This window comes from Lontra canadensis, unplaced genomic scaffold (genome assembly GCF_010015895.1).
Source record: "Lontra canadensis isolate GAN:19392208 unplaced genomic scaffold, GSC_riverotter_1.0 scaffold38, whole genome shotgun sequence".
Taxonomy (NCBI): domain Eukaryota; kingdom Metazoa; phylum Chordata; class Mammalia; order Carnivora; family Mustelidae; genus Lontra; species Lontra canadensis.
In genome coordinates this window covers 1,098,374-1,122,279 of record NW_022631032.1, presented here as the reverse complement: position 1 = coordinate 1,122,279, position 23,906 = coordinate 1,098,374, and the positions used below count along the sequence as shown (strand labels likewise).

The 23,906-nt window shown below is 41.8% G+C and overlaps 1 protein-coding gene across 3 annotated transcripts in view; it reads left to right on the top strand.

The window, feature by feature from the left end:
- Window positions 1-23,906, top strand: part of LSG1 (large 60S subunit nuclear export GTPase 1) — a 32,839-nt gene that overhangs the window by 1,453 nt on the left and 7,480 nt on the right. The window contains exons 2-11 of one of the 3 annotated variants that reach the window (XM_032869281.1): window positions 190-316; window positions 5,463-5,583; window positions 5,753-5,839; window positions 6,345-6,431; window positions 11,172-11,232; window positions 12,751-12,927; window positions 17,261-17,677; window positions 20,768-20,869; window positions 21,000-21,143; window positions 23,016-23,130. In XM_032869281.1, coding sequence (XP_032725172.1) covers window positions 190-316; window positions 5,463-5,583; window positions 5,753-5,839; window positions 6,345-6,431; window positions 11,172-11,232; window positions 12,751-12,927; window positions 17,261-17,677; window positions 20,768-20,869; window positions 21,000-21,143; window positions 23,016-23,130 — 1,438 coding nt within the window. Of the gene's footprint in view, window positions 1-189; window positions 317-5,462; window positions 5,584-5,752; window positions 5,840-6,344; window positions 6,432-11,171; window positions 11,233-12,750; window positions 12,928-17,260; window positions 17,678-20,767; window positions 20,870-20,999; window positions 21,144-23,006; window positions 23,131-23,906 lie in introns of all 3 variants that reach the window. The other 2 variants (XM_032869280.1, XM_032869282.1) reach the window with 2 other exon arrangements.

Sequence of the window (23,906 nt, the reverse complement as noted above, 5' to 3'; positions counted from 1 at the left end):
AATGAATGGAAAGTGCCTGTCGTATCTAAATGTTTACACTCCTTAAATGTTAACTGGCATTAGCTTTGACTCTAAAGGGGCTGACACCACTCTCAGGACCACAGAACAGTTCCCTGGGAGGTTAGCGTTTGTTCAGATGTCAGAAGCAGAAGAGAACAGCTGTGTTATTACCCTGTGTTTTATTCATAGTTGCACACAAGTGAGCTCAATGATGGCTATGATTGGGGTCGTCTTAATCTTCAGTCAGTGACTGAACAGAGCTCCCTGGATGATTTCCTTGCGACTGCGGAACTTGCAGGAACAGAGTTTGTAGCTGGTAAGTTGTTTATTCCTGAGTACATAAGACACTGGTCATTCTTCCAGCTTTGCTGACTCGATGCAAATTTGTCTACTTGGAAGTGTTTTGTGGACCCTACTAAACTCAGAAATGGGTAGTCTTTAACCCAAAGGCAGATATCCCAGAAGAGTGTTGGAAGGTCTGTCTAATCAAGTAGAACCAAGCTGTGACATTCAGAATGTGCCACAGTTTTAAAATTAAGCTCTTAAAAACCTTCATATTATACATTGTATCGAGTTCAAGAAACTCAGTCTTTGTAGAAAAATGACCAGCATTGTGGCGGGCAGTACCAGAATTTTCCAGAAAATGTTTTCTGATACCATTGTTAGAAGCCAACTCCCTGGGCCTGCTCTTGTTAAGTAGGCAGTTTGAATTGTATTTTAAAGCACTTGTTGACGCACTGTAGTGAATTTTCCATGCGTGTAATCTGTTTTAATCACTGCTCTCCCATGTTTTTCTGTATGTGTCTTCTGAGCACGTAGAAAAGTACCTGGCACAGGTAGCATTATAAACTATTTCTGTTGCTCTTTTGTTGTAAACCTTATTGTGCTCTTCAGCGAATTCATTCATTTATTTAAATGTTCTTATTGGGCTCCAGCTGCTCTCAGGAATTGTACTGGCTACCGAGAGTACAGTGTTGAATAAGATAACTTTTGTTTCTGCAGAATTTTGTTTTAGGGGCTATGAAAGAAGTCTGTAGCAAACAATGGGATCATAAAAGGTGTAGTTAGTATTCATTCTGTCTGAAGGACAACTAGGGCCAAGCAAGGAAAGCTTTACGCTGGGGCTGAGTCTCAAAGGATGAGTAGGTGTTAAGACAGGTGAGGTGACACAGGACGACGTATCCAGGCAGGTGGAGGACTCAAGCTAGTATGTGAGCAGTAGCTTACCTTGCTCAGAAAATGGTTGTAAGTTGGCCTTGCGGGTACTTGAAGTACACAGGGACAGGATGTGATGTGCAAACACTAGGGGGTGGGCAAGGGCTAGAGCCTGAGAGAATAAGGGCTTTAAAGGAATCTTTCGACAGGTTTAAGCAGGTGTCAAACATGATTTTAGATTTCATTGTTTTGAAAGATCACTGATGGATTTTGAGGAGGAATGACCAGTTACGTTAGTCCAGCAAGAGAAGTAGGCCATACTGAAACAGTAGTAATGGAAGAATGGCACAAAGAATCAGAACAAGATTAATAGGGAGATGGAATAAACCAGATGTTGCAGAAAGGCGTGGAGTAAGTGCAAAAGAGTGAGGAGTGGTAGAGCCAGCATTGGAGGAGAGAGAAAAGGGCATAGAAAGAGAGGAAGGTGAGGAAGTAGAGTTCGTGAGCACGTTTTATTCTTTTGAGATAGTTGACTATGGCAGGGAGAAGTGTGTGTGTGTGCGTGTGAGCTTATCTGTGGAATCCAGGTTAACACCAGTAGGTTATGGGGTAAGAGCCAGCAGAGATGGAGAGGTTGAAAATACAGCATCTGATTTCACAGTATCAAAAATTTAAAGTGCATATTTTATGACCTGGTGTTTCCACAATATCTACACTAGATCAGTGGTTCTCAGGGGTTAGCATCAGAATTACCTGGAAAGCAGATTCCTGGGCCCCTTCTCTGGAGATTCAATAGGTGTGGGTTGAGCCTGAGAATTTGCATTTCTGACAAGTTCCCAGATAATGCTGTATTTAAACAGTGAATACTTGAAAACAACCTAAGTGTTCAATAGGTGGGAAAATGGATAAACTGTGGCATAGACATGCTATGGAATACTATGTGGCAGGTAAAAGGAATGAGGTAAATATGTGGATACTTAAGTGAAGGATGTCCATGTCCTGTTACCATATGTAAAGACCAAGTTGTGGAATAGTATACATGGTATGGTACCATTTGCATTAAGAAAATAATCTGACTGGGTCACCTGGGTGGCTCAGTCAGTTAAGCATCTGACTCTTGATTTTGGCTCAGGGCCTTGTGATCAAGCCTCACGTCGGGTCCTGCATTGGGGTGTCTGCTCAAGATTCTCTCCCCCCTCCTCCAAAAAAAAGGAAAAGGAAATAATCTGACCAATCTGTATATCTATGTGTATATTAGGAAAAAACTTAGAGGCCTACTCATTTAATCAATAATCTCCAGGGAGAGAACAGAGATTGCAGGGGTGGGCAGAAGAAGGTTAGGGGTGGGTCAAAGAGAATGTTTGCCTTTATGGTTGAGTTTTTTTAAAAGAGTTTATGGGTGTGCCTGGGTGGGTCAGTGGGTTAAGCCTCTGCCTTCGGCTCGGGTCATGATGTCAGGGTCCTGGGATCGAGTCCCACATCAGGCTCTCTGCTTGGCAGGGAGTCTGCTTCCTCCTGTCTCTCTGCCTGCCTCTTTGCCTACTTGTGATCTCTCTCTGTCAAATAAATAAATAAAATCTTAAAAAAAAAAAAAAGAGTTTATGTATTACGTAGTTAAAAAATTTTTAATTTTTAGAAACATGAGGGGAAATAGAGTTTAATGAGGAAATGGAACAAAGTCTAAGTCTGGAAGGAGATGGGAATAGAATAGTGTCAAAAGCAAGCTGAAGGTTGGTGCACGCATTAAGAAATGTGTAGATGAGAAGGTGAAATGGTGGGTATCTAATAGTTTCAATTTTTCAACTAAGGTAGAAGATCATCTGAAGGGAATGTAGTTAGAGTTCAGGGAATGGAAGAACCAAGAATATAGAGAGATTGTCTTTCTTCTAGGTCAAGTCCTAGGACTTACCTAATGTTGAGCCCATAACATTTGTAGTGACACTGAATTGTCATATAATTAATATATATTTTATATATCTTTGGAATCTCTACAATGATAAGAATGTCCTTCTGTATGCTGGTAAGATAATTGGTGCTTGAGGAATCTCAAGATAGCTTCAGGATGAGGGTTGGTCTCTAAACAGACCTAGTTGGTAATTAGAGGATTGGAATTTTTCGGCACTACCAAGTTAATCACGAAGGACTGATGATTTAATCAATCATGCCTACACAGTGAAACCTTCATAAACCTTTCAAAAATCCATTAATACCTCATTGTTTCATACCTTCTCATCCTTTCCCTTAGTAATGCAGAGGTGATAGAATTCTGTCAGTTTTCTACAGTCTGAAGATCCTACTGGACATACAGAGTTAGGGGTTCTTAATCTGGAAAGTACATATTTCACTTGTCTGTGTGAACCCTGCAAATGGCATGCCAAATTTGTGTGTGTGTGCGTGCGCATGTGAGAGAGAGAAAATGCGTGGTTTTGGATGGGTCATTGGTTTTTAAATAAATTTTTATATGGGCCCCTGGCCTAACCAAGGAGGGCAGAATAATAAGAAATGCTAAATGTTCTTTGGGAACTCTACTTTTAAAAGATGACACAGGTAGTACTCTTTATTTTCAGCAAATAAGTAAGTGTGATGTTGTGCTGTTTTGTCTTCACCCCTGGTTCCAATAACTGGAGCTTCTAAAACCTTTGTTTGTAACTTCCTGAGTTGGGGGTGAGAAGAGTGTCTTGTTATTCATTATCATCCCCTTACAGCTCTTCCAGAGTTTATGTTAATGGGGTTACTTGTGGACCCTAGGTAGTTTCTGCAGGGGGCTGATTGCACAAGGAACCAACCCTGTTTTTAGAGGGTTGGAGTTCTGAGGACCTCAGTAGAGGTGCTAGAATTGAGCTCGCCACCAGTAACCAGTGATTGAATCAGTTGTGCCTGTGCAATAAAGCCTCCATAAAAGCCCATTCAGAGACTTGGCATCTGAAGTGCAACAGTTTTGGGGGACTGAGCCTTTAAACCTGTGGAGGCTCATACAACTCTTGATAGTGTCAGAATATAATGGAATTGTAGGACATGCAGTTGTTGTCCTGAGAGATGGAGAGCTCGTTCCTGGTGTGGGAAAAGACACATTGGGCGTCAGGAGTATTCTGAGTAAAGAGTTCACAGCCAAGTGGCTGCATTGTTATGCTACTTGCCGTAGCCGTCAGAGCAGTGCTGCTGAAATGGGAACGAGAATGGATAGTTGGCTTTATCTGAGGGTTGGGAGATGAGACAGTGGGTGCAGTGGAGTAAGGAACTTTGATGTTTAGTTGGAGACTGGTTGTACTATATGGTTTTGGCCAAATAGGAAAAGAAATGAATCTTTGAGCCGGACGAGGGACTAGGAGACAAGGAAAGATTCAAGGGGCTAGAGGCATGTAGAGATTAGACAAAGCAGACTGGGAACATCCGCTGGAAGATCACCCTTGGAAGGAGGAATTCTGTGAAAGAATTACCAGATACGGGGCTTGAGGGGTGTGTTTTTTGACTCTTGGTTGAGGATGCATGAATGAAAATAGTGGTTGGGTGGGCTGTACTGTAGGTTACTGGACTGTGCAGATGGAGCTCCTAGATGGTGTTGATGGTCTGACAAGGGTAGCAGACTGTAATCTGCTTAAAGATCAAGAGAAACATTGCTGAAGATGTTCTGTTATCTTTGAATAGGATCTTCCCTTAGCAATTTGGTAAGAAGCTTAACTGGCTTCTCTCAGTGAATCACCTGCCCATGGAGACGAGGTGGCTGTGTGTGAAATAGAGACCCAGAGCCCTAGAGCAGAGGTCTCTGTAGTTTATACATGGACATGGCTTTTTTTTATTATTATTATTCCTTTGAATTGTTATATAGTAGTAATTGTGAATTGGGCATTCATCATAAAACATCCTACATAAATGATGGCTGTGTGATAGTTCACCAGTTTTAACTGGAGTGAGTCTCCTTGCTGAATCTTTACTTCCCCACCTCCCCCATTGGGTGATAATTATTCCCCATAAGTAAAATGAGATGGGTTGTACTCAATCTTTGCAATCCCTTCCCACTCTTACTGTTTCTGTTTCCTTGAAATGCATTCAGTATATGGAGTTTTATAAAATGAGTATTTGAAAAAATGATTGGCCTTTTGAAAGCTTTAGTAAAGATTTGTCTCTTTCATTCCTTTTTTGGTAGATAACTTCACTTGGAAATTATTTATCCAAGGCTGGAGGCATCTACATCAAGAAAGCTCAAATTCTGTTTTAGATGCTATATTTTTTCATTTTAAGGTAATGACTAATATCCACTCAATAGATTGCCACTTCAGTTACAATGCTTTCTTTTCTTCTATAAACAGAGAAGCTTAATATCAAGTTTGTGCATCCTGAGGCTAGAACTGGACTGCTATCTTTTGAGGAGAGCCAGAGAATTAAGAAACTCCACGAAGAAAACAAACAGTTCTTGAGTGTGCCACGGAGGTGAGTTGAGCAGAAATGTAGGACATTATAAGGCATCCTGAGTATAAAATTTTTCATTTGATGTTCTTTCTTTTCCTGTTTCCTTTTATCACTGCCATTATTAAATCCAAATCCCCTGTTTTATTTTGGTAATTCACATGGAATTTTTTTTTCTCTGTGATTGTTTCAGACCAAAGTGGGACAAAAACACTAGTCCAGAAGAACTCAAACAGGCAGAGAAAGATAACTTTCTAGAATGGAGACGTCAACTTGTCCGGTGAGTGTTGGAATATAGAAAGATTGGTCTTGAAATTCTGAGCCTAGCATTTTGGTGTGTTTGCATTGGTCTTTGCATTTTGAAGGCCTGATTCTTTTAAAAAGGAAATGGTAGATTTCTTCTTTCAAGTGCAAATTCTGTGTGTGACCAGCGTTACTGGGTACAACTGCATCTTTGCACAAAGATGATAAATTGATTACTCCACTCCATTCCTGGCCTTCGCTCCCTCATACTCTTTTCTAGCCGTTAGTCACCCTGGAGTTGATCACTGCTCTCTTAAGCATTCTTCCAGAAGGAGGTGTGTGGGAGAAATGTTATTTTGAATGTCTAGGGCTTAAATAAATTAAGTATAAAATTTCAAGTTTGATTTTTTTTTTTGGCTCAGCAGAAATTAATAACAGTTTGATAGTTAATATTTGCAATGCAGTGAATTTGAGTGGTTTTTACTATTTGAAACCTTCGATTATAATCTGGCAAAGATAAAAACTTTTCATTCTAAAGCCAGGCTAGAAGAGGAACAAAAATTGCTGTTGACTCCATTTGAAAGAAATTTGGACTTCTGGCGCCAGCTCTGGAGGGTGATTGAGAGAAGGTAAGTTACCATTTTCCTTTTGTGTAACTAAGACATTAATGGTATTAGATTAGATTCAGATGTTGGTAAATGCTCATAGACCCCGGGAGCCAAGGTGCTCAGGGATTAAGCTATGCGAATGGCTATTGAGAATTATTATAAAAACTGAAAGTGTAATGCTATATTTCTTTCAAGTATAGATTTTTTTTTAATTAAGTAAACATGTTGATAAGCGTGTGAGAATGGTGTTTTCTCTAAGATGAGTTCTGAAGTACCTACAGTTATTTCAACAAATGTCTGTTGATTCCTATTGGAAATATGGGTGTGAAAGGGGTAGATGTCTGCTTGCAAAGAGAAAATATGTTGTGTTGGGGGGGATCGGGGGGCACAGGAATGAAGTGCAGTCTTTCCTCAGATGATCAGTACATGGTAAATCCAGAGTGTGATTCCTGCTGTGTTACAGATAGAAAGGCAGTGGGCCAAGTTAAAACAGAGGAAGGAGCACCTGGTAAGGATTGTGGGACTCAAGGAGTGATTTGTTTTAATTGGAATTAGTAGTGATGGTCGCACAACTTTGCAAATATACTAAACACTACTGAATTGTAAACTTTTTTTTTTTTTTAAGATTTTATTTATTTATTTGACAGACAGAGATCACAGGTAGGCAGAGAGGCAGGCAGAGAGAGAGAGAGTGGGAAAAGCAGGCTACCTGCTGAGCAGAGAGCCCCACGTGGGGCTACATCCCAGGACCCTGGGATCATGACCTGAGCCACTGAGCCACCCACGCACCTCTGAATCGTAAACTTTTAAAAGGTTTAATTTTGGGGCACCTGGCCCAAATCTCTCTGCCTGCCTCTCTGGCTACTTGTGATCTCTCTCTGTCAAATAAATAAATGAAATCTTTAAAAAAATAACAAAATAAAAGGGTTAATTTTATGATGTATGGATTATATCTTAATTTTTTTTTTAAGATTTTATTTATTTTATTTATTTGACAGAGATCACAAGTAGGCAGAGAGCCAGGCAGAGTGAGGAGGAAGCAGGCTCCCCGCTGAGCAGAGAGCCCAATGTGGGGCTCGATCCCGGGACCCTGGGCTCATGACCTGAGCCGAAGGCAGAGGCTTAACCACTGAGCCACCCAGGCACCACCACCCCCCCTTTTTTTTTTTAAGTCACTTGCATACCTTCTCCATCCTCCTCCTGCAGGGACAGAGAGAAGGCTGTTGGGCTGGAATATAGGGAAGTCAGGGTAACAAGGCAAATCTCTAAAGAGTCTAGAAAGTAGAAGCTTGCTACTGATTCACAGACTCTGTGCAGGCCCCTTTGATTCAGTTAGGCTTGAACGAGGCTCAAGAAGACCCACTGATCTCCTGGGGAACTTCTGTGGAGCACAGTGGATTTCTTCTTCAGGACCTCTTGAGCAGTTAAAGATGTGTACTGCTGCTTCCAAAGAAAAATGGTAACAAGGTTTAACATATGGAAACCTGGCCTTGGAATGCCTCCATCTGCATATTTAACAGTATTGTTTTGTTTTTCTGCTTGTTTTTTTGATTTTAGGTTTTCTCCTACTTTCTACATTGTCTGACTTTACTCCCTATTCCTTTTTTTTATTTATTCTGGTTTCTGACTTTTATGTAAGAGGCCTCCCTCAGGTATCAAGTGACTTTTTTTAAAGATGTTTATTTATTTGGGGGATAGAGAGAGCACAAGCGGTGCGGGGAGCAGTGCGGAGGGTAGGGCAGCGGGAGAGGGAGAAGCACACTCCCCACTGAGCAGGGATCCCAACACAGGGCTTGATCCCAGGACCCTGGGATCATGCGTGACCTGAGCTGAAGACAGATGTTTAATCCACTGAGCCACCCAGGCACCCCAGTGTGATTATATTTAGGAATGAAGCATTCTTAGGGCACCTAGGGGGGGCTCAGTGAGTTAAGCGTCTGCTTCAGGCTCAGGTCATAATCTCAGGGTTCTGGGATCGAGTTCTGCATCGGGCTCCTTCCTCAGCAGGGAGCCTGCTTCTCACTCTGCCTGGCGCTCCCCCTGCTTGTGCTCTCTCTTGCTCACTCTGTCTGACAAATAAATAAAGTATTTTAAAATCTTTTTTTTTTTTTAAAGATTTTATTTATTTATTTGACACAAAGAGAGAGAGAGATCACAAGTAGGCAGACAGGCAGGTAGAGAGAGGAGGAAGCAGGCTCCCCGTGGAGCAGAGAGCCGGATGCGGGGCTCGTTTCCAGGAGCCTGGGATCATGACCTGAGCTGAAGGCAGAGGCTTTAACCCACTGAGCCACCCAGGCACCCCAATAAATAAAGTATTTAAAAAAAAAAAAAAGCAGCATTATAAACATGATTGACAAGACCACCTGTTTGGTTAGAATTTGCCGACTGTGGACTTCACTGTACAGGACCAAGTAGGGGTCAATTTTATTCTGTTGGAATACCCCTAAGATGTTGGGATTGTAGGGGTTTTCCCTAGAGCCAGTCAGTTTCTTAAAAAAAAAAATGGTCTCCTGCCAAGAGCATGGCTAAAGATGGTGGGTGGTAGGATGCAAAGAAGTTGTGCATTTCCACTATTTGCTGCGTAGACTTGTTTAATCCCCTCTTCTTCAGTATCGCACCTTTTTCCCACCTTCTGTGCTTGAGGTCCCAAGTCTTCAGCTTCTCAGGTTCATTTTCTCCATAATAGACCCTAGCCTTCTGCCATTGGGATAGGAGATTGAGGAGGTATAGTTGCCTACCTCGATGGCACAGGGGAGCCGACCTAAGAGCTCCTCATTCAGATTGATTGCAGTTCTGCACTTCACCCTTGCCTAGAGACCTTGCATCAGCCGCTTCTTACCTGCTCCCTCAGGGCTGGGGAGTATGAACAGACTTGCTTCTTGACTGGGCTACCATGTCTCAATTGTTGCTGTTCTTTCTCTTTGTCCTAATACGCTTCAGAGTTTACTTTCATTCTTAGAGGTTTTGAGAGGGAAGCATAGGTGTTCATTCTTTCACACTTGACAGAATGGCCCTTTACCCATGTTTTATGTCCCTCAATAAGCACCTGGTTTCCTGAGAGGGAGCCTGTACTTGTTGAAACTCCTCACTTCAGTTATTTTACAGCGTTACTTGCTCTGTTACTTTCATTATGAGGTAGTTCTCTTTTTATAAAAGAGCATGTTTGTAACTTGCGGTATATAGTTTTTATCACATGGAAGTAGTTCTGATTGACATAGAAATATTACTGAAGTGACTACTGCCACATTTTTTAACAGGAAATATTTATTGATGTGTTTGGTACAACAGATGTCTCCTGTTTGGTAACAGGGTAGCTAAGCCATCTGCCTCTTTAATTTCAAGCATAGTTATTGGAAAAGATTTGATGTATACCCTGTCACTGAAATGCAGGAAGCTGCTGGGGCACTGAGGGCAGAACTCCGTATTTAGGAGGATAAAGCACTATTGTACTGTGGAAGCCTTTCCTGGTACACGGTCAGCACTTTGCTCTGCAGCCTCAGGCAGCACGAAGCAAGCGGTCTGAAGTTTGTCTTCTCTTCCCGGTGTCTGCTTGTTTGCGGGTAGACCTGATGTTGGTGGACCTTGCAGTTTTAGTTTATTAGGCTTTGTCCATGTTTTGCAGTCATTGTTGCATTTTCTGTTAAATCCTCACAGTTTGAAAGTGATAGGTAATACCTTAAGGAAGAAATACCGGGACCCACTTAATTAAAGAACTTAACAATTTGTCATTAATTAGCAAGTCTGTGAGTTCTTGGAATCACAATATTATGCTGGAAATTTATTCTGAAAGAACATGCACTTGGATTGTTAAAGCCCTGCCTTAAATGGTAAGTTTGATTTAATACATTTCCTCCGTGTCCAGCCTAGTTGCATAAACATTACCTCAGAACAGGCTAACCAAACCCGGCTTTTTAGGAGACCGCTGTGAGCATGCCTGCAGCTTGTTTCCTTCTGGTGGCAGCTGGCCACTAGAGCATCTCTTCTAGCCATGGAGGCAGAATGAAAGGAGGATCCTCCCAGAGAAGTGGGAGATTTATTCTCAAAGCACTCGGCTACTCTAGTCCCTACTGCATTTGTGAGGGCTCTGAGGAGCTTGCTCTCGGCTACAGAAAGTTTTCTTATTGCTGCATCTTCTGTGTGATGCAGAAGTTGGACTCCTTGGTCCTGTTTCAGTGTGCCATCTTAAGTTGATATTTTCCCGTTTTGTATTTTAGCCATTTAAATGCTTCGTTGTTGAAACTGGTGGATGATTAGTTGCTAGATTTTTTTCTCTTCAGCCCTGGGCTTAACTAAGATACAGGCTTTGATAGTGGCAGCTGTCAGCAAGTGATTTATTCATTTTCTTTTGAGGCCTGAACACCAGTGTAGATTAGGTACTGAGTACACAGTAGACCTCCCCTTGGACTGAAGTATTTGGAATACTCTTGCCTCACCAGAAGAGTTTACTAGAAGATACAGTTGAAGCTTTAGAATGAAACATCAGAGGCTCTCTAGGACGTGGAACAGCAAGAGAATGTTATGATTACAAGCATGTCCTCTGGTCCAGATTGACTTCCCATTCCAGCTCCATCACTTAGCAGCTGGTAACCTTAGACAAGTGACTTCACTGTCCTATGCCTGTTTCCTCACAGATAAACTGGGGGTAATTGTACCTTAAAACGTTAAATGTGTCAAATGCTTAATGTGCGGAAACTGCTATTGTTGTTATATGGTTACTGTTGCGCTTCACAGTGATTAGAGTATCTCCCCTTTCTTTTTCAGTGATATCGTGGTCCAGATAGTAGATGCTCGAAACCCACTCCTGTTTAGATGTGAGGATTTGGTAAGTGAAGTGTGACAATTCAGATGTGAAGTTCTTGGAGCCGCAGCGGGAGGACCGCATCACTGGTAGCAGTCCCTGCTGGCAAGCGTTCAGTTCTGTCCTCTAGCTGTGTTCAAGGAGGCCTCCTCATGTGTACTGCTGCTCCTTAGACAGGTGTCTTCCATCAGAAACTAGTATTACCATCTGCAGGAAGGACAAACACCTGACTTTTCTAGCTTTTAGTTTAGAAGCCAGTTTATTAATAGACATTTGCCAGTGTTTCTCATTTTTTAAGAGACATCAGTTGAACTGGCATTGTACTTACTAGTCACAGCTTACCCATACTATTAAGTTCTCTCTCTTCACACCTTAGTTATTACCTCTTGTGATATTTTACAAGCAAACTAAGTTTGTAAAACACCAGCAGGAGTAACAATTAAGGAGTGAAGGCTACATGAAATGAAATGCAGGTTTTAAATTAATAAAACACTGTACACATGTGAAGTATTCCTGTTAGTGTTTGAGTCCATAATAGTAATAGTCCAGAATATTTTTTTTACAGATTTTGTTTATGGGACACCTGCGTAGCTCAGTTGGTTGAGCATCTGCCTTCGGCTCAGGTCATGATCCCAGGGTCCTGAGATCAAGCCCCACACGGGGCTTCTTTCTCAGCAAGGAGCCTGCTTCTCCTTCTACATGCTGCTCCTCCTGCTTGTGTGCTCTCTCTCTCTTTGACAAATAAATAGACAAAATCTTTAAAAAAAAAAAAAGGTATTACGTATTTATTTGATAGCGCACAAGCTGCAGGGAACAGCAGGCAGAGGGAGAGGGAGAAGCAGGCTCCCCGCTGAGCAGAGAGCCCAGTGTAGGGCTCAATCTCAGGACCCCAAGATCATGACCCTAGCTGAAGGCAGATGCCCAAACAGCTGAGTCACCCAGGCACCCTGCTGCAGAATATTTTTAAATTCACTGGTGAGGGACAAAAATCAGAATGCTAAAACTCTTATGAAGTCTGCTTTTATATCTTGTTTCCTAATGAAGAGCTGTGGTTGTGAATTAATTTCAGTTACTGGGTCTTGTTTTTCTTTTAGTCTTCAAAAAGTATTTTTTACGTGAAAAGATGAGATTATATTGGCTGTCATCACTTGGCTGAAAAATAATCCCTGCTGGCTGGGAAATGTCCTAATTTTGCATTTCTTAAACTTTTCTAAAAAAGAAACAACTCAGCACTATTAAAGAGAGGAGCTACAATCTTTAAAGAAAAATAATCTATTATACTTCAACAGGGTAGGACAGCATTTCCTTTTATCCTTTCCAGTTGCTAATGTTGAGGGTATTTTTAGGTATATATTATCTAACTTTTTCAGAGCTTCTTGAGAAGGATCAGTAGAAAAGTACCGGATAGAAAATCTTTAAATTAGGATTGACTTAAAACTGAGGGCAGTAAAAACCTTTAGTACTCTATGGGGGCTTTCAGTATAATTAGCCCAGTTTTCACTTATTTGAAGAGGCCTTTCTAAATACCTTTGTCTTGCCTAGGAATGTTATGTGAAGGAAATAGATGATAATAAGGAAAACGTCATTCTGATAAATAAGGCCGATTTGTTGACTGCTGAGCAGCGGAGTGCCTGGGCCACATACTTTGAACAAGAAAATGTGAAGATTATCTTCTGGTCAGCTTTGGCTGAAGCCATTCAACTAATTGGTGACTCTGAGGTAACCCTGGGAGACTGTTTGAGGTTGCGTTTCTGGGAAGAAGATTTCAGTTTCTGGTTTGTAAGCTTTGTTTTCTCTTATTGAAGATTAATGGTAATCCAAATGCTCTGATAGTAGGGTGACGTATAGAAAAATGAGCCACAAGGTTACTTTCCCTGGTTGTCAAATAATCTGATGTCTCTGGGGCTGTATGGTACACACTGACACTAGCTATAATTTTTTTATTTTTTTAGATTTTTTTTTTAAGATTTTATTTATTTATTTGACAGAGATCACAAGTAGGCAGGCAGAGAGAGAGAGGAGAAAGCAGACTTTCTCCTGTTGAGCAGAGAGCCCAATGGGGGGCTTGATCCCAGGTCCTGGGATCTTGACCCAAGCCGAAGGCAGAGGCTTTACCCACTGAGCCACCCAGGCGCCCCTATTTTTTTTAGATTTTTTACAGGAAATTGTATAGGAAGTCTAATAATGACTTTGTAATTGTTTTTAATAGAAGGCGGTACAACCGAAGGGTTTAACTCTACTTCTCAGGACTTGATTAGAATCTCTTTTGACATTATTTTCAAAACAAACGAATGAAGTAATCCTAAAGATATACCATGTTATCTTGTTTTTTTTTTTCTTTAAGATTTTATTTATTTTTTGAGACAGAGAGATAGAGAGCACAAGCAGGGGGAGGGGCAGAAGGAGAGGGAAAAGGAGAAGCAGACTTCCTGCTGAGCAGGGAGCCCCATTCGATGCGGGGCTCCATCCCAGGCCCCTGGCGTCATGACCTGAGCCAAAGGCAGATGCTTAACTGAGCTACCCAGGCACCCTATGCCATGGTTTTTTTGTTTTTGTTGTTGTTGTTGTTTTTAAAGATTTTATCTATTTATTTGACAGGCAGAGAGGCAGGCCAGGGGCAGGGGGAAGCAGGCTCCCTCTTGAGCACAGAGCCCAATACGGGTCTTGATCTCAGGACCCCAGGATCATGACCCGAGCTGAAGGCTGAGGCCTTAACTCACTGAGCCACCCAGGCGCCCCAATATACAATGTTATTTTTTAACCTAAATTTTACAGAAACAGTTTGGAGTGTTTTTGTTTTTGTTTAAGTAATTTCTGCACGCAGTTTGGGGCTTGAGCTCACAACCCCAAGATCTAGAGTCACATGCGCCACCAACTGAGCCAGCCAGGCACCCCTGGGGTGTATTTTCTAATAAAAAACATAACTATTAGCTAGTAATAGCTATGAAGTACTATTAGTAGTAGAATCTTAGAGCTGAAAGAGACTTAAAGTGATGCCTTTTCCCCTGGCCTTTTCCTTTCATCTCTGTCAACCATCTGTAGGCTATTTTGTATGTTGAGCTGAGTGCCAGTGAACAAAATGCCCTCCCCTTGATGAACTCACAGGTAGCTCCATGAATTCCTTCCCTCACCTTCATGGCAGACAGTCATATAATCTCTGTTATTTATCTGTGTTAAATGATAGAGACTAGGTAGCTCACTCTTTCTGTCTACCTTTAGAAAGTTCTTCAGTTCAGTGAAGTCAAGGCAGCCTCCCTAGCCTTTGATCTGTGGACTCTTCTTTGTCCCCTTAGTCCTCTCTGTGTATATTTTCTGGTGTCCTACTCATCATGGACACAGTATCTGGGACACTGTTCATCTCAAGTGCCTGTCTCCCTGTGTCAGGAAACAAAGTTGGTGGCACCTAATTGTATGTGTTAATATTCAGAGGGATGACTATGTCCTGTGATCAGAATACTCCCGGTAATTCCGTTTTTGTTTTTGTTAGTTCACCCCATTTCAGAGGACCTGAAGCTTGTGGCTCATTTAACCTATGAACAACAAAATCCCTCAAATATTTTTTAAAAAAGAAAAAACCTTATGCAAATCTGATCGTATATTTCATGTGGAAGTTGTTTTTCATTTTGTGTTTACCTCAATTTAGGACATATAATTACTCTGAAATATTGTTAGCGATTTAGGGCTAAGAGAATTCATTTTGGTTGTACAGTTTGCTTTTCTCTCCTCCTAGCTTTGAATCTACAAGTTTTGTGTGTTTGTCCTCTGTATTCTTTCCAGTCATTAATAACATTGTTAAATGGATTAAGACCAAGCCAAGAACTCCGTAACCTTTTGTGAACTTACTGAGCCCCCCTGTAAGCATTTTGATGTGTTGAATACAGATGTGTTCACAAGGATGTAACAATAATAATTATTCCATTGTTACTATTAATAAAAACTAAACCATAGGGGCACCTGGGTGGCTCGTGGGTTAAAGCCTCTGCCTTCTGCTCAGATCACTATCCCAGGGTTCTGGGATCAAGCCTTGCATTGGGCTCTCTGCTCGGCAGGGAGCCTGCTTCCTCCTCTCTCTCTGCCTGCCTCTCTGCCGACTTGTAATCTGTCTGTCAAATAAATAAATAAAATCTTTAAAAAAAAAAAAACTAAACCATAGAAAGCTTATTCTGTGCCAGGTACTGTTGTCCTAAGCACTTTACACATTGTATTCATTTAATCATCTCAGCAATAAGTGTAAGTGCTTATTATCCTCAGGCAGTCCGTCTGGCTTCTTGGGTTGTCTTCTTAACGATTATTTCTGTGTTTCAACTCTTTTCTGTTGAGATCAGTGTTTTATGGAAATTTTTTTAAATATTTATCACTGTATTACTTAGCCCTGATGTATCAACCCCATAACTATCAAAAATGGAAAAAAGATAGTTTCTATATCAGTGGTATTCCCTGAACTGTTAACCAAGTAGTACCTTGGTGACTGTCTTTCTAGGGCTCCCAGCTGCCTTGTAGACTTGCTTCCATACCCAATTCTGAGTTGGCAGAGCATGGTTATGGAAGATACTGTTTCTCCCTTTTTAAGTTAGCCATCATTTACTTCTCCCAAGTCTTCTGAAGTGCTGCCGTTTTTCATGATCTCCTCAGACCAATAACCAGCTACTGTTGTGATATCAAAGCTAGCATCACATCTGTCATTTGACTGTCAAACATGAATTTATTGGAAATAGATAGTCACTGTTTTCTCACCTATATGAAATTTGGTTCTTCCTTTGCAATTGTTTGACCCCTTCTTACTTGGGAAAACAAAAAATTTCAGATTTCAAGATGAGTACTTTTGTTTTCTCTTGGCTATCTGTTAAATTGCACTCTTTTCCCCCCACCAAGGGATTGACTTTTCCCTTCTTTTTATTTTTAATATAACTGGCACAAAGTTCTTTTGTTGTCTTTATCATTTTTTCTGAACCTAAACTGCTTCTAGTTTTAGTAGTTTTTTTAATATACATCCACATTCAGTTCACATTATTGTTTTCTGTTTCTTTAATATTTTAAACGATCCAGAAGAGCTTACAATGAAGACATACAGTCTTTATATTCATTGCTCTCATAGAAATTGCTTCTAGTTCTGTAGTTCTATTATAAGCCATGCTGCCATGTTTCTTTTTGACCTGCCAGACCTGAGCATGAAATCATGCCTATTTTCCCTAACATTTTGTTTATATCTCTACTTTCCTAAAATTTAGGATACTTGTTTAACTGAGTTCATAGTGTCCTCTTCTGTGATGGCTACTCATTCTAACACTAGGTAATTTAGAAATGATTTAAAGTTGCATCACTTCTAAATCCAAACCCACTCCTCTTGTTAATTCACATTAATAATACTGTATATTGTTTTGCTTTTGCTTTATTATCAGTAGGAATTCAGAAGAATTAACACATCCTTGAAGAGTAAATGATTCGTATCTTTCTCTTTGCTTATGTGAATAAGTTTCACATGTGGAGTTGAGTTTTGTTGCTTCTGCATTTCATCCAGAAGGAGCTATGCTCCACAGTGCTTTGATTTATTAAAGGCAATTACAAAGGAATAGCAGTTCCCTGTAACATGCAAATCATGGTCTTTAAAAATGGAAATGTAAAAAGAAACTCAAATTATAAACCATGCCCTTCTTGTTTTGTGCAAAGAAGAGGATGTTAAATATTTTATCATTAATGAGAAATGCTTTGTTCTACAGCCTGGTGTAAAATAACGTACTGCTAAAGAAGTCAGCTTGACACCAGCTTTTTCTAAACTCTTGCTTTTTTAAAAGATGTATCTGTTAAAAACATAATGTGTAAAGTGAAGGTCCACTGCTCCTCCCGTCTCCAGAGAGCACCACTTCTGCTAGTTTGTTGTGTCCTTTCACCAAAAAGTTTACCTTGTCTCCTTGTTGTCATCTTTTCTGGTCTCCTTCATAACTTGTCCTGTCCTGTCTTCATCTGAGATAACCAGCTCTGAGTACATTCACTGGGGTGGAAGGTGCCATTGTCACACATTTCTGAGCTTTGGTGGTTTCTGTCCTCTCTTCAGGAGCAGGTGAAAAGGGATGCTGGAGAAACCAACACAGCCGAGTCCGAAAAGTCCAGTTGTGATGAGGCTGCGGTCTCATGCAGTGAGCCCAGACATCTCCCAGACACCAGTTCCCTCGCACTCAGTGACGTTGCCCCTAGCGATGAAGACTCCAGTGAGTATGAGGACTGTCCGGAGGAGGAGGAAGAGGTTTGGCAGACATGCTCGGAAGAGGATAGCAATCCTGACGAAGAGGCCTGTGGCCTGGACTGGCAGGGAAGCTGTCCTGTGGATTCTGAGGCTCAGGGTAGGAAGACCCTGCGGAAGGAGTGCACACACAATTTTACCCACCTGGTATCGAGGCAGGAATTGTTGGAGATCTTTAAGCAGCTGCACACTGGGAAGAAGGTGAAAGACGGACAACTTACAGTTGGACTGGTAAGATGAAATAGTTCCTCAGATTGTTACTGCATGGGTACTTTCTTCTTTCTTTCTTTCTAAGATTTTGTTATTTGAGGGCTGCCTGGATGGCTTAGCTGGTTGAGCATCTGCCTTTTCCTGAGGCCCTGGGATTGAGTCTCACATCGGGCTCCTTGCTCAGCAGGGACCCAGCTTCTCCCTCTGTCTCCTGTTCCCCCTGCTTGTGCTCATGCTCTCTCTCCACCTCCCTCCCTCCCTCTTTCTCTCTCTCTGACAAATAAATAAAATCTTTTTTAAAAAGTTTTTTTACTGGAGAGAGAGAGAGAGTAGAAGTGGAAGGGGCAGAGGGAGAGAGAATCCCAGGCAGACTGTACACTGAGCATGGAGCCCAAAGTAGGGCTTGATCTCGGGATCCTGAAATCACGACCTGAGCCAAAACCTGAAGCTGGATGCCCAACCGGTTGTACCACCCACCTGCCCCACCACATGGGTGCCTTTATTTCTGATCCTTTGGTAGCTACACTGGAACCCAAGAGACCAACCAACCTTTTGGCATCATAGGGAACATTATTGCCTTCTTGTTGCCTACTGGCATTGTGGGAATAGCTAAAGTCCAGCTCAAAAGACTGAACGCTCTCAAGACTTATATTGGTTATATCAGTTATCTTCTGATTTTATATTTTTTTATATATTTTACATATTTTATATATCATATATATTTTATATATCTTATTTTATATATTTTATATATCTTCTGATATTATAACTGATATAAACCTGTTTATATCAGTTATCTTCTCTCGTCTTCCATTTCAGCCCTACCAGTCCTGTGACTTACAAAGAGGTAGCAGAATGAGAACGCCTTTAAGGTTGTCTTCAGACTTCCAGTTCAATAATCTTACCTCATATTCGTGTTATGTGATCCTTGCCAACTTGTACTGTAAATAGTCCAGGTGTATTTTAGGGAAAATCCCAGCATCTTTGGGCCAAGTAAAATGTGACTGCTGCTTTAGTTGCATAAGAACAAGGGAGGGGCACCTGAGTGGCTCAGTGGGTTAAGCCTCTGCCTTCGACTCAGGTCATGGTCTCAGGGTTCTGTGATCCAGCCCCTCATCGGGCTCTACTCAGCAGGGGGCCTGCTTACCCCTCTCTCTCTACCTGCCGTTCTGCCTACTTGTGATCTCTGTCAAATAAATAAAATCTTTAAGGAAAAAAAAAACAACAAAAAGAACAAGGGAAAGGAGCTCCCATCCTTAGCTACATATACACTAGTTCTAGAGGTGGCTGTGAGAAGTGCTACCTCAAAGATGTACAGCACAGCTCCAGAGGCCCCATCTTTAGTTAAGGAGATGTTAGATGTCAGAGAAGGTTATTGTAAAGGTCTCTCGTCCAAGAGAACAAAAGCATGAGGGAAAATAGATCATGACAGGTTTAAAATCTTCTAACTCTTAAGTTACATACCAAGTATAGCTAATCCTAATTGTTTTGAAGTGTGCTCCCACCCCCCCCACAAGCCTACTTACAATGATTGTAGCACGTCAACGTTTCACTTCAGAGTGCTAGTTAAAGGAATTGCCCCTAGAGCTGGGCAGACCTAGTACACTGCCCAGTTCCAGTGGGATGGACTCACTTGCTGTGAAACTTGGAGAACTTAGGTCATTTCCCTCAGCTTCAGAGCTTCAGCTTCTTTTCTTTTAATATGATTGCTAAAAATTCATTTTCTTCATGCTACCAGAAACCAGCTTCCCTAAATGCTAGTTTCTTTCTCACACTTAGGGAAGTACTAAGCAGCCCCTCTACTTTCTGAATGTTTTACTCTAGAAATCCCAAGAATAGGTTAATTTCCTCAGTCTACGAACATTTACTGGTCACGTGCCACAGGCCAGGCATCCTGTTGGTCCCTAGCAGTATATTGGGAGCAGACAGACCCAGTCCTCACCCTCCCAGAGCTTGGCGTTCCAGCTGTGGTGCGTGTGAGAATACATCCTGCAGCCTGTAGGAGTGTGTAGTGAAGGAGCTTGATCTACAGAAGGTGGGGGAGAGAACAGCCACAACAGTGCCCTCCCCCAACGAATGCCATCGAAACAAATAGTAATAAGTCATGTAATCAAGATATAAACAAACACAAAACATGAGAATATTGAGAACGATGAGCAGTCATCTGAAATCTTTATGTAAGAGGTTTCTCACCTGAAAGTATAATGTGAGGTTTTGACAAAGAGACCATGGGAGGGCCTTCCAGACAGACAGAAGGTAAATGCTTAAGCAAAGCCACAGGAATGGAAATGTGTTCATGGAACAGCAGATAACAGTTTGGCTAAGTGTGGAGAGGAGCGAGAGCAAAGACTGGGACAATGGATATTGTCTGTAATGAGGCCTAGAATAGAGGTGGAAGATTTAGGTTTTATGTTTAACGGAATTGGTATTTATAATCTTCCAGTCACACTGATAAAGGATTCTTAGAAGTAAGAGGGAATTGGATTTGGAGGTACAGGGGGAAGCCTGAGGAAAAGCCTGGAGTAAGGCTGCCATGAGAACCTTTATATGATCCTGCTAGGAGTAATTGAAGAGCTTTAAGAGCTTGCTAACCCGTATCAAGTCAATGTGCCACTTCAAATTTTTAACCAATTAAAAAAATTTTTTTTAACCAATAAGACAGAAACTTCCTAACAAGTTATTAAAAATTAAAGATTAATTGTATGTGGTGGTGGTTAAAATGCCTGTCTGATGCTTGACTTCACCCACAGTGTGAAAAACACAGCAGAAACAGTGAAATGCCTGTGAGATGGGACATCCTGGGGAAAGCTGGGAACAGAGGGCTGAGGTTTATCGTAACATCAGCTGTTACAGCAAGACCTATAAAAGTAAAATGTACTTAGCTTGACTGTTCATCACTGTAGACAGTGATGAGGAAGAATTTATTCACCAGGAAACTTGTCTGAATAAATACACCCATACCACCGGGGAGAAAATTGTCAACAAGCAGCATCTATTTCAAATGTTTTAAAGCCCCCAAACACTTACACTACTGTTGTGCTTTGTGTGTATTTACTTTGGGTTCGACGGAGGTAGTGTTTGACTCTTCAGTAACTGAGGTGTCTCTCGCAGGTGGGCTACCCAAATGTTGGTAAGAGTTCCACAATCAACACCATCATGGGTGACAAGAAAGTGTCTGTGTCTGCCACACCTGGCCACACCAAGCATTTCCAGGTATTTCTGCAGCATCGACTTCTCAGATTCCTCCCTCTGGGTGCTTCTTTGAAGGTCTTTGCTACTTGTGTGCTGGTCTTTTCCCTTCCTCTGCTGTGTGCCCAGCGTAAACTTCTCACTCATCTTTCAGACCCTCTACGTGGAACCTGGCCTCTGCTTGTGTGACTGCCCCGGCCTGGTGATGCCATCCTTCGTCTCTACTAAGGCAGAGATGATTTGCAGTGGAATCCTCCCAATTGACCAAATGAGAGACCACGTCCCCCCTGTGTCACTAATATCCTTTCTGCTTTGTAAAAATTGGTTATTCTTGTGTATATTAGGGCTTCATGTTTGTTTGGGACATTGCTTTGCATTGGATAAATTCACAAATGCTACTGAATGGAAAAACCTGAAATACTGGCTAGTGATCTTTCCAAGTTTATACAGTGAAGTAGCCTCAGGACTGTGGGAGGAAGACCTCATGTCCCGATGGCAACTGTGTCGCCTGTTATCAATGGGAGAGCCTGGGCTTCGGATCTCGGCTCCCAGTTGAATCCTGACACTGGTGTTCGACTATTTCTGTTACCTTTGTAAGCTTGCTTAACCTTCCAGAAACATTCCTTTTCTGAAAAATTCCGAAAAACTACTTCACAGTTGATGATCTCACAGTGAGAATTGTAATCATTTTAGCCAATATTTATTGCATGCTTACTGTGTGCTCCACACAACACTTACCCAGTAATCTCATTTAATTCTTAAAGAATTAAAGTAAATTAATGTACCCTTGATGTGGGTACTGCTGCTGTTCTCATTTTTTCAAGCTTGTGGAAAGTCAGGCACAGAGAACTTAAACAATTTGCCAAGATCTAGCAGCTAGTAAGCAGCTGATTAGAACTCTGTCACCTCCCAGCATAATGAGTTACCTTCTGTGAAGCATCTAGAATAGTGCCTAACATGAAAAAAGTACTCAGAGACAAACCTTTTAAGAACCATGGTGTCTTAAGGTTTTACCGTCCTTATAAGCCAACATGTTAGCCTGTTTACTATGCTGTGTGTGCTGGCTGGAGACAGGCCACTCCCTAAGACCAGCACACCAATCTGTTAGTTCCTAGGTAGGGTAAGTTATAGTTCTTGACATGATCCTTCATGACCTCCCTGAAGGCCACAGCTTTTCATGCGCCCCAGTTTAATTTCTGTTTCTGTAAGAAATGAGGAAGAAAGAATTCATTTAGGATATGTAAAATATAGTGTATTGCTAAAATAGAATAGTACACAGTATTTGAAAAGACTGCACTAAGTCTACCTGTAGTGACCCGGGTAAATCTGAAAACATTACACATACGATCTGACACCATTTCTGTAAAAACTGTCATCTTGCAGAACCATACTTTGAATTAATAGATACTGGTGAAGGTCAAAGTCTGTAAAGTGGCCTGGTGACTACACACAGACTCACATACTTCCAGGGGGCGAGGTGGGGCTGGTACAGTGTTCGAAAGGTTTGCATTTTCAGCACTTTTTTTTTTTAAGATTTTTTTTTTTTAATTTATTTATTTGACAGACATCACAAGTAGGCAGAGAGGCAGGCGGGTGGGAGGGGGCAGGGATGCAGGCTCCCTGCTGAGCAGAGAGCCTGATGCAGGACTCGATCCCAGGACCCTAAGATCATGACCTGAGCCGAAGGTAGAGTCTTTAACCCACTGAGCCACCCAGGCTCCCCTTCAGTACAGTGTTTTAATAGATGACATTGTTACTACCTCTTGATAGTTGGGAACTCATGTTACACTAAATGCTTCTCTGTATATTTTCAACTTCTCTGTGAATTAGTAATCAGGTGTGTACTGAGTACTTATCACAAGCCAGGTTAGGTTGGGTTCCATGGAGGCTACAGGCATCAATCAGCCGTGGATCCTGCCCTTGACAGATTCAGCTGCGGGGGGGGGGGGGGGTCAGATGGAGCATGTCCATGAATAACTGGTACAAGGAAGCATGGGGTTTAAAGGAAGAAAAAGTATTCAGAAATTAGTGAGTAACTACCCTTCTTTTCTGGAGAGGTAAAAAAGTTTCTGTCCTGGAAGTGCTGAATTAGGAAGAATGTGTGTGAAGCTGTGGTGGGGAGGGGTTCAGTTCAAGGGAATGGATTCCTTGACAAGCCTATGTTTGTCAGAATATTCCAAGACATGTCTTAGAAGCTACCTATGGCATTAATATCATAAAGCCTAGAGAGGATGAAGATCCGCATCGACCTCCAACATCAGAGGAACTATTGACAGCTTATGGATGTGAGTTGTGATTTATTTTAAAATATGAATGAAAAAGTAACATAGTTAATGAGAGAGTTACTCCAGCAAAGATACAAATTCACATTATTCCTTAGTATTTGCCATGTACTTTACATTGTTGGTACTTCTGTTGTCTCTGTTAGCCTTGCCGACAAGCTACCCTGCAGGTGGGTTCAGAGTGCAACAGTGAGGAAGGGAGAGCTGACCACTGCCTGAGTAGTAGATTACTTTATCGTGTTAAGCGCTTCCTGGAGCTAGAGAAGGAGATCATTTGAGTCCCTGGACTCTTCTTCAGGTCTGCCCTTTGTGGACCTTGACAGTAGCAATCAGTCCCACTCCAGGGGAGACATGATTTCCCCTGCCCTCCTGGTGTCCGGCCCCTCCCTGTAGGAGGCCTACATGCAGACAGTGTCAAAAGCTCTGGGGGCATGCCAGCAGCTGTCACATGTGTTGAAGAAAAGGCCCTTAGGGCATTCACTGGTTTATTGGTACTCTGGTGTAGACCTGCATTCTGACTGAAGCCATGTTGGCTTTTTCTGGAGTCTTCTCCCAAACAGAAGTGAAGGAATGTTGGGAAGAAAATGAATATGCTGTGATAGCAGGATAGGAGAGTTGTGAGGGCAGCATGGAAAAGGAAAGTCCTCAGAAATTGGGACAGAGTGGAGCATGGTCAGGAAGCGGACACAAAACAGTCTCCCTTCCTTCCATTGGTCCCTTGAAAACCTTGTTTGACTTTAAAATGAGTCAGCCACTCTCCCACCTCTGTGTCTTAACCT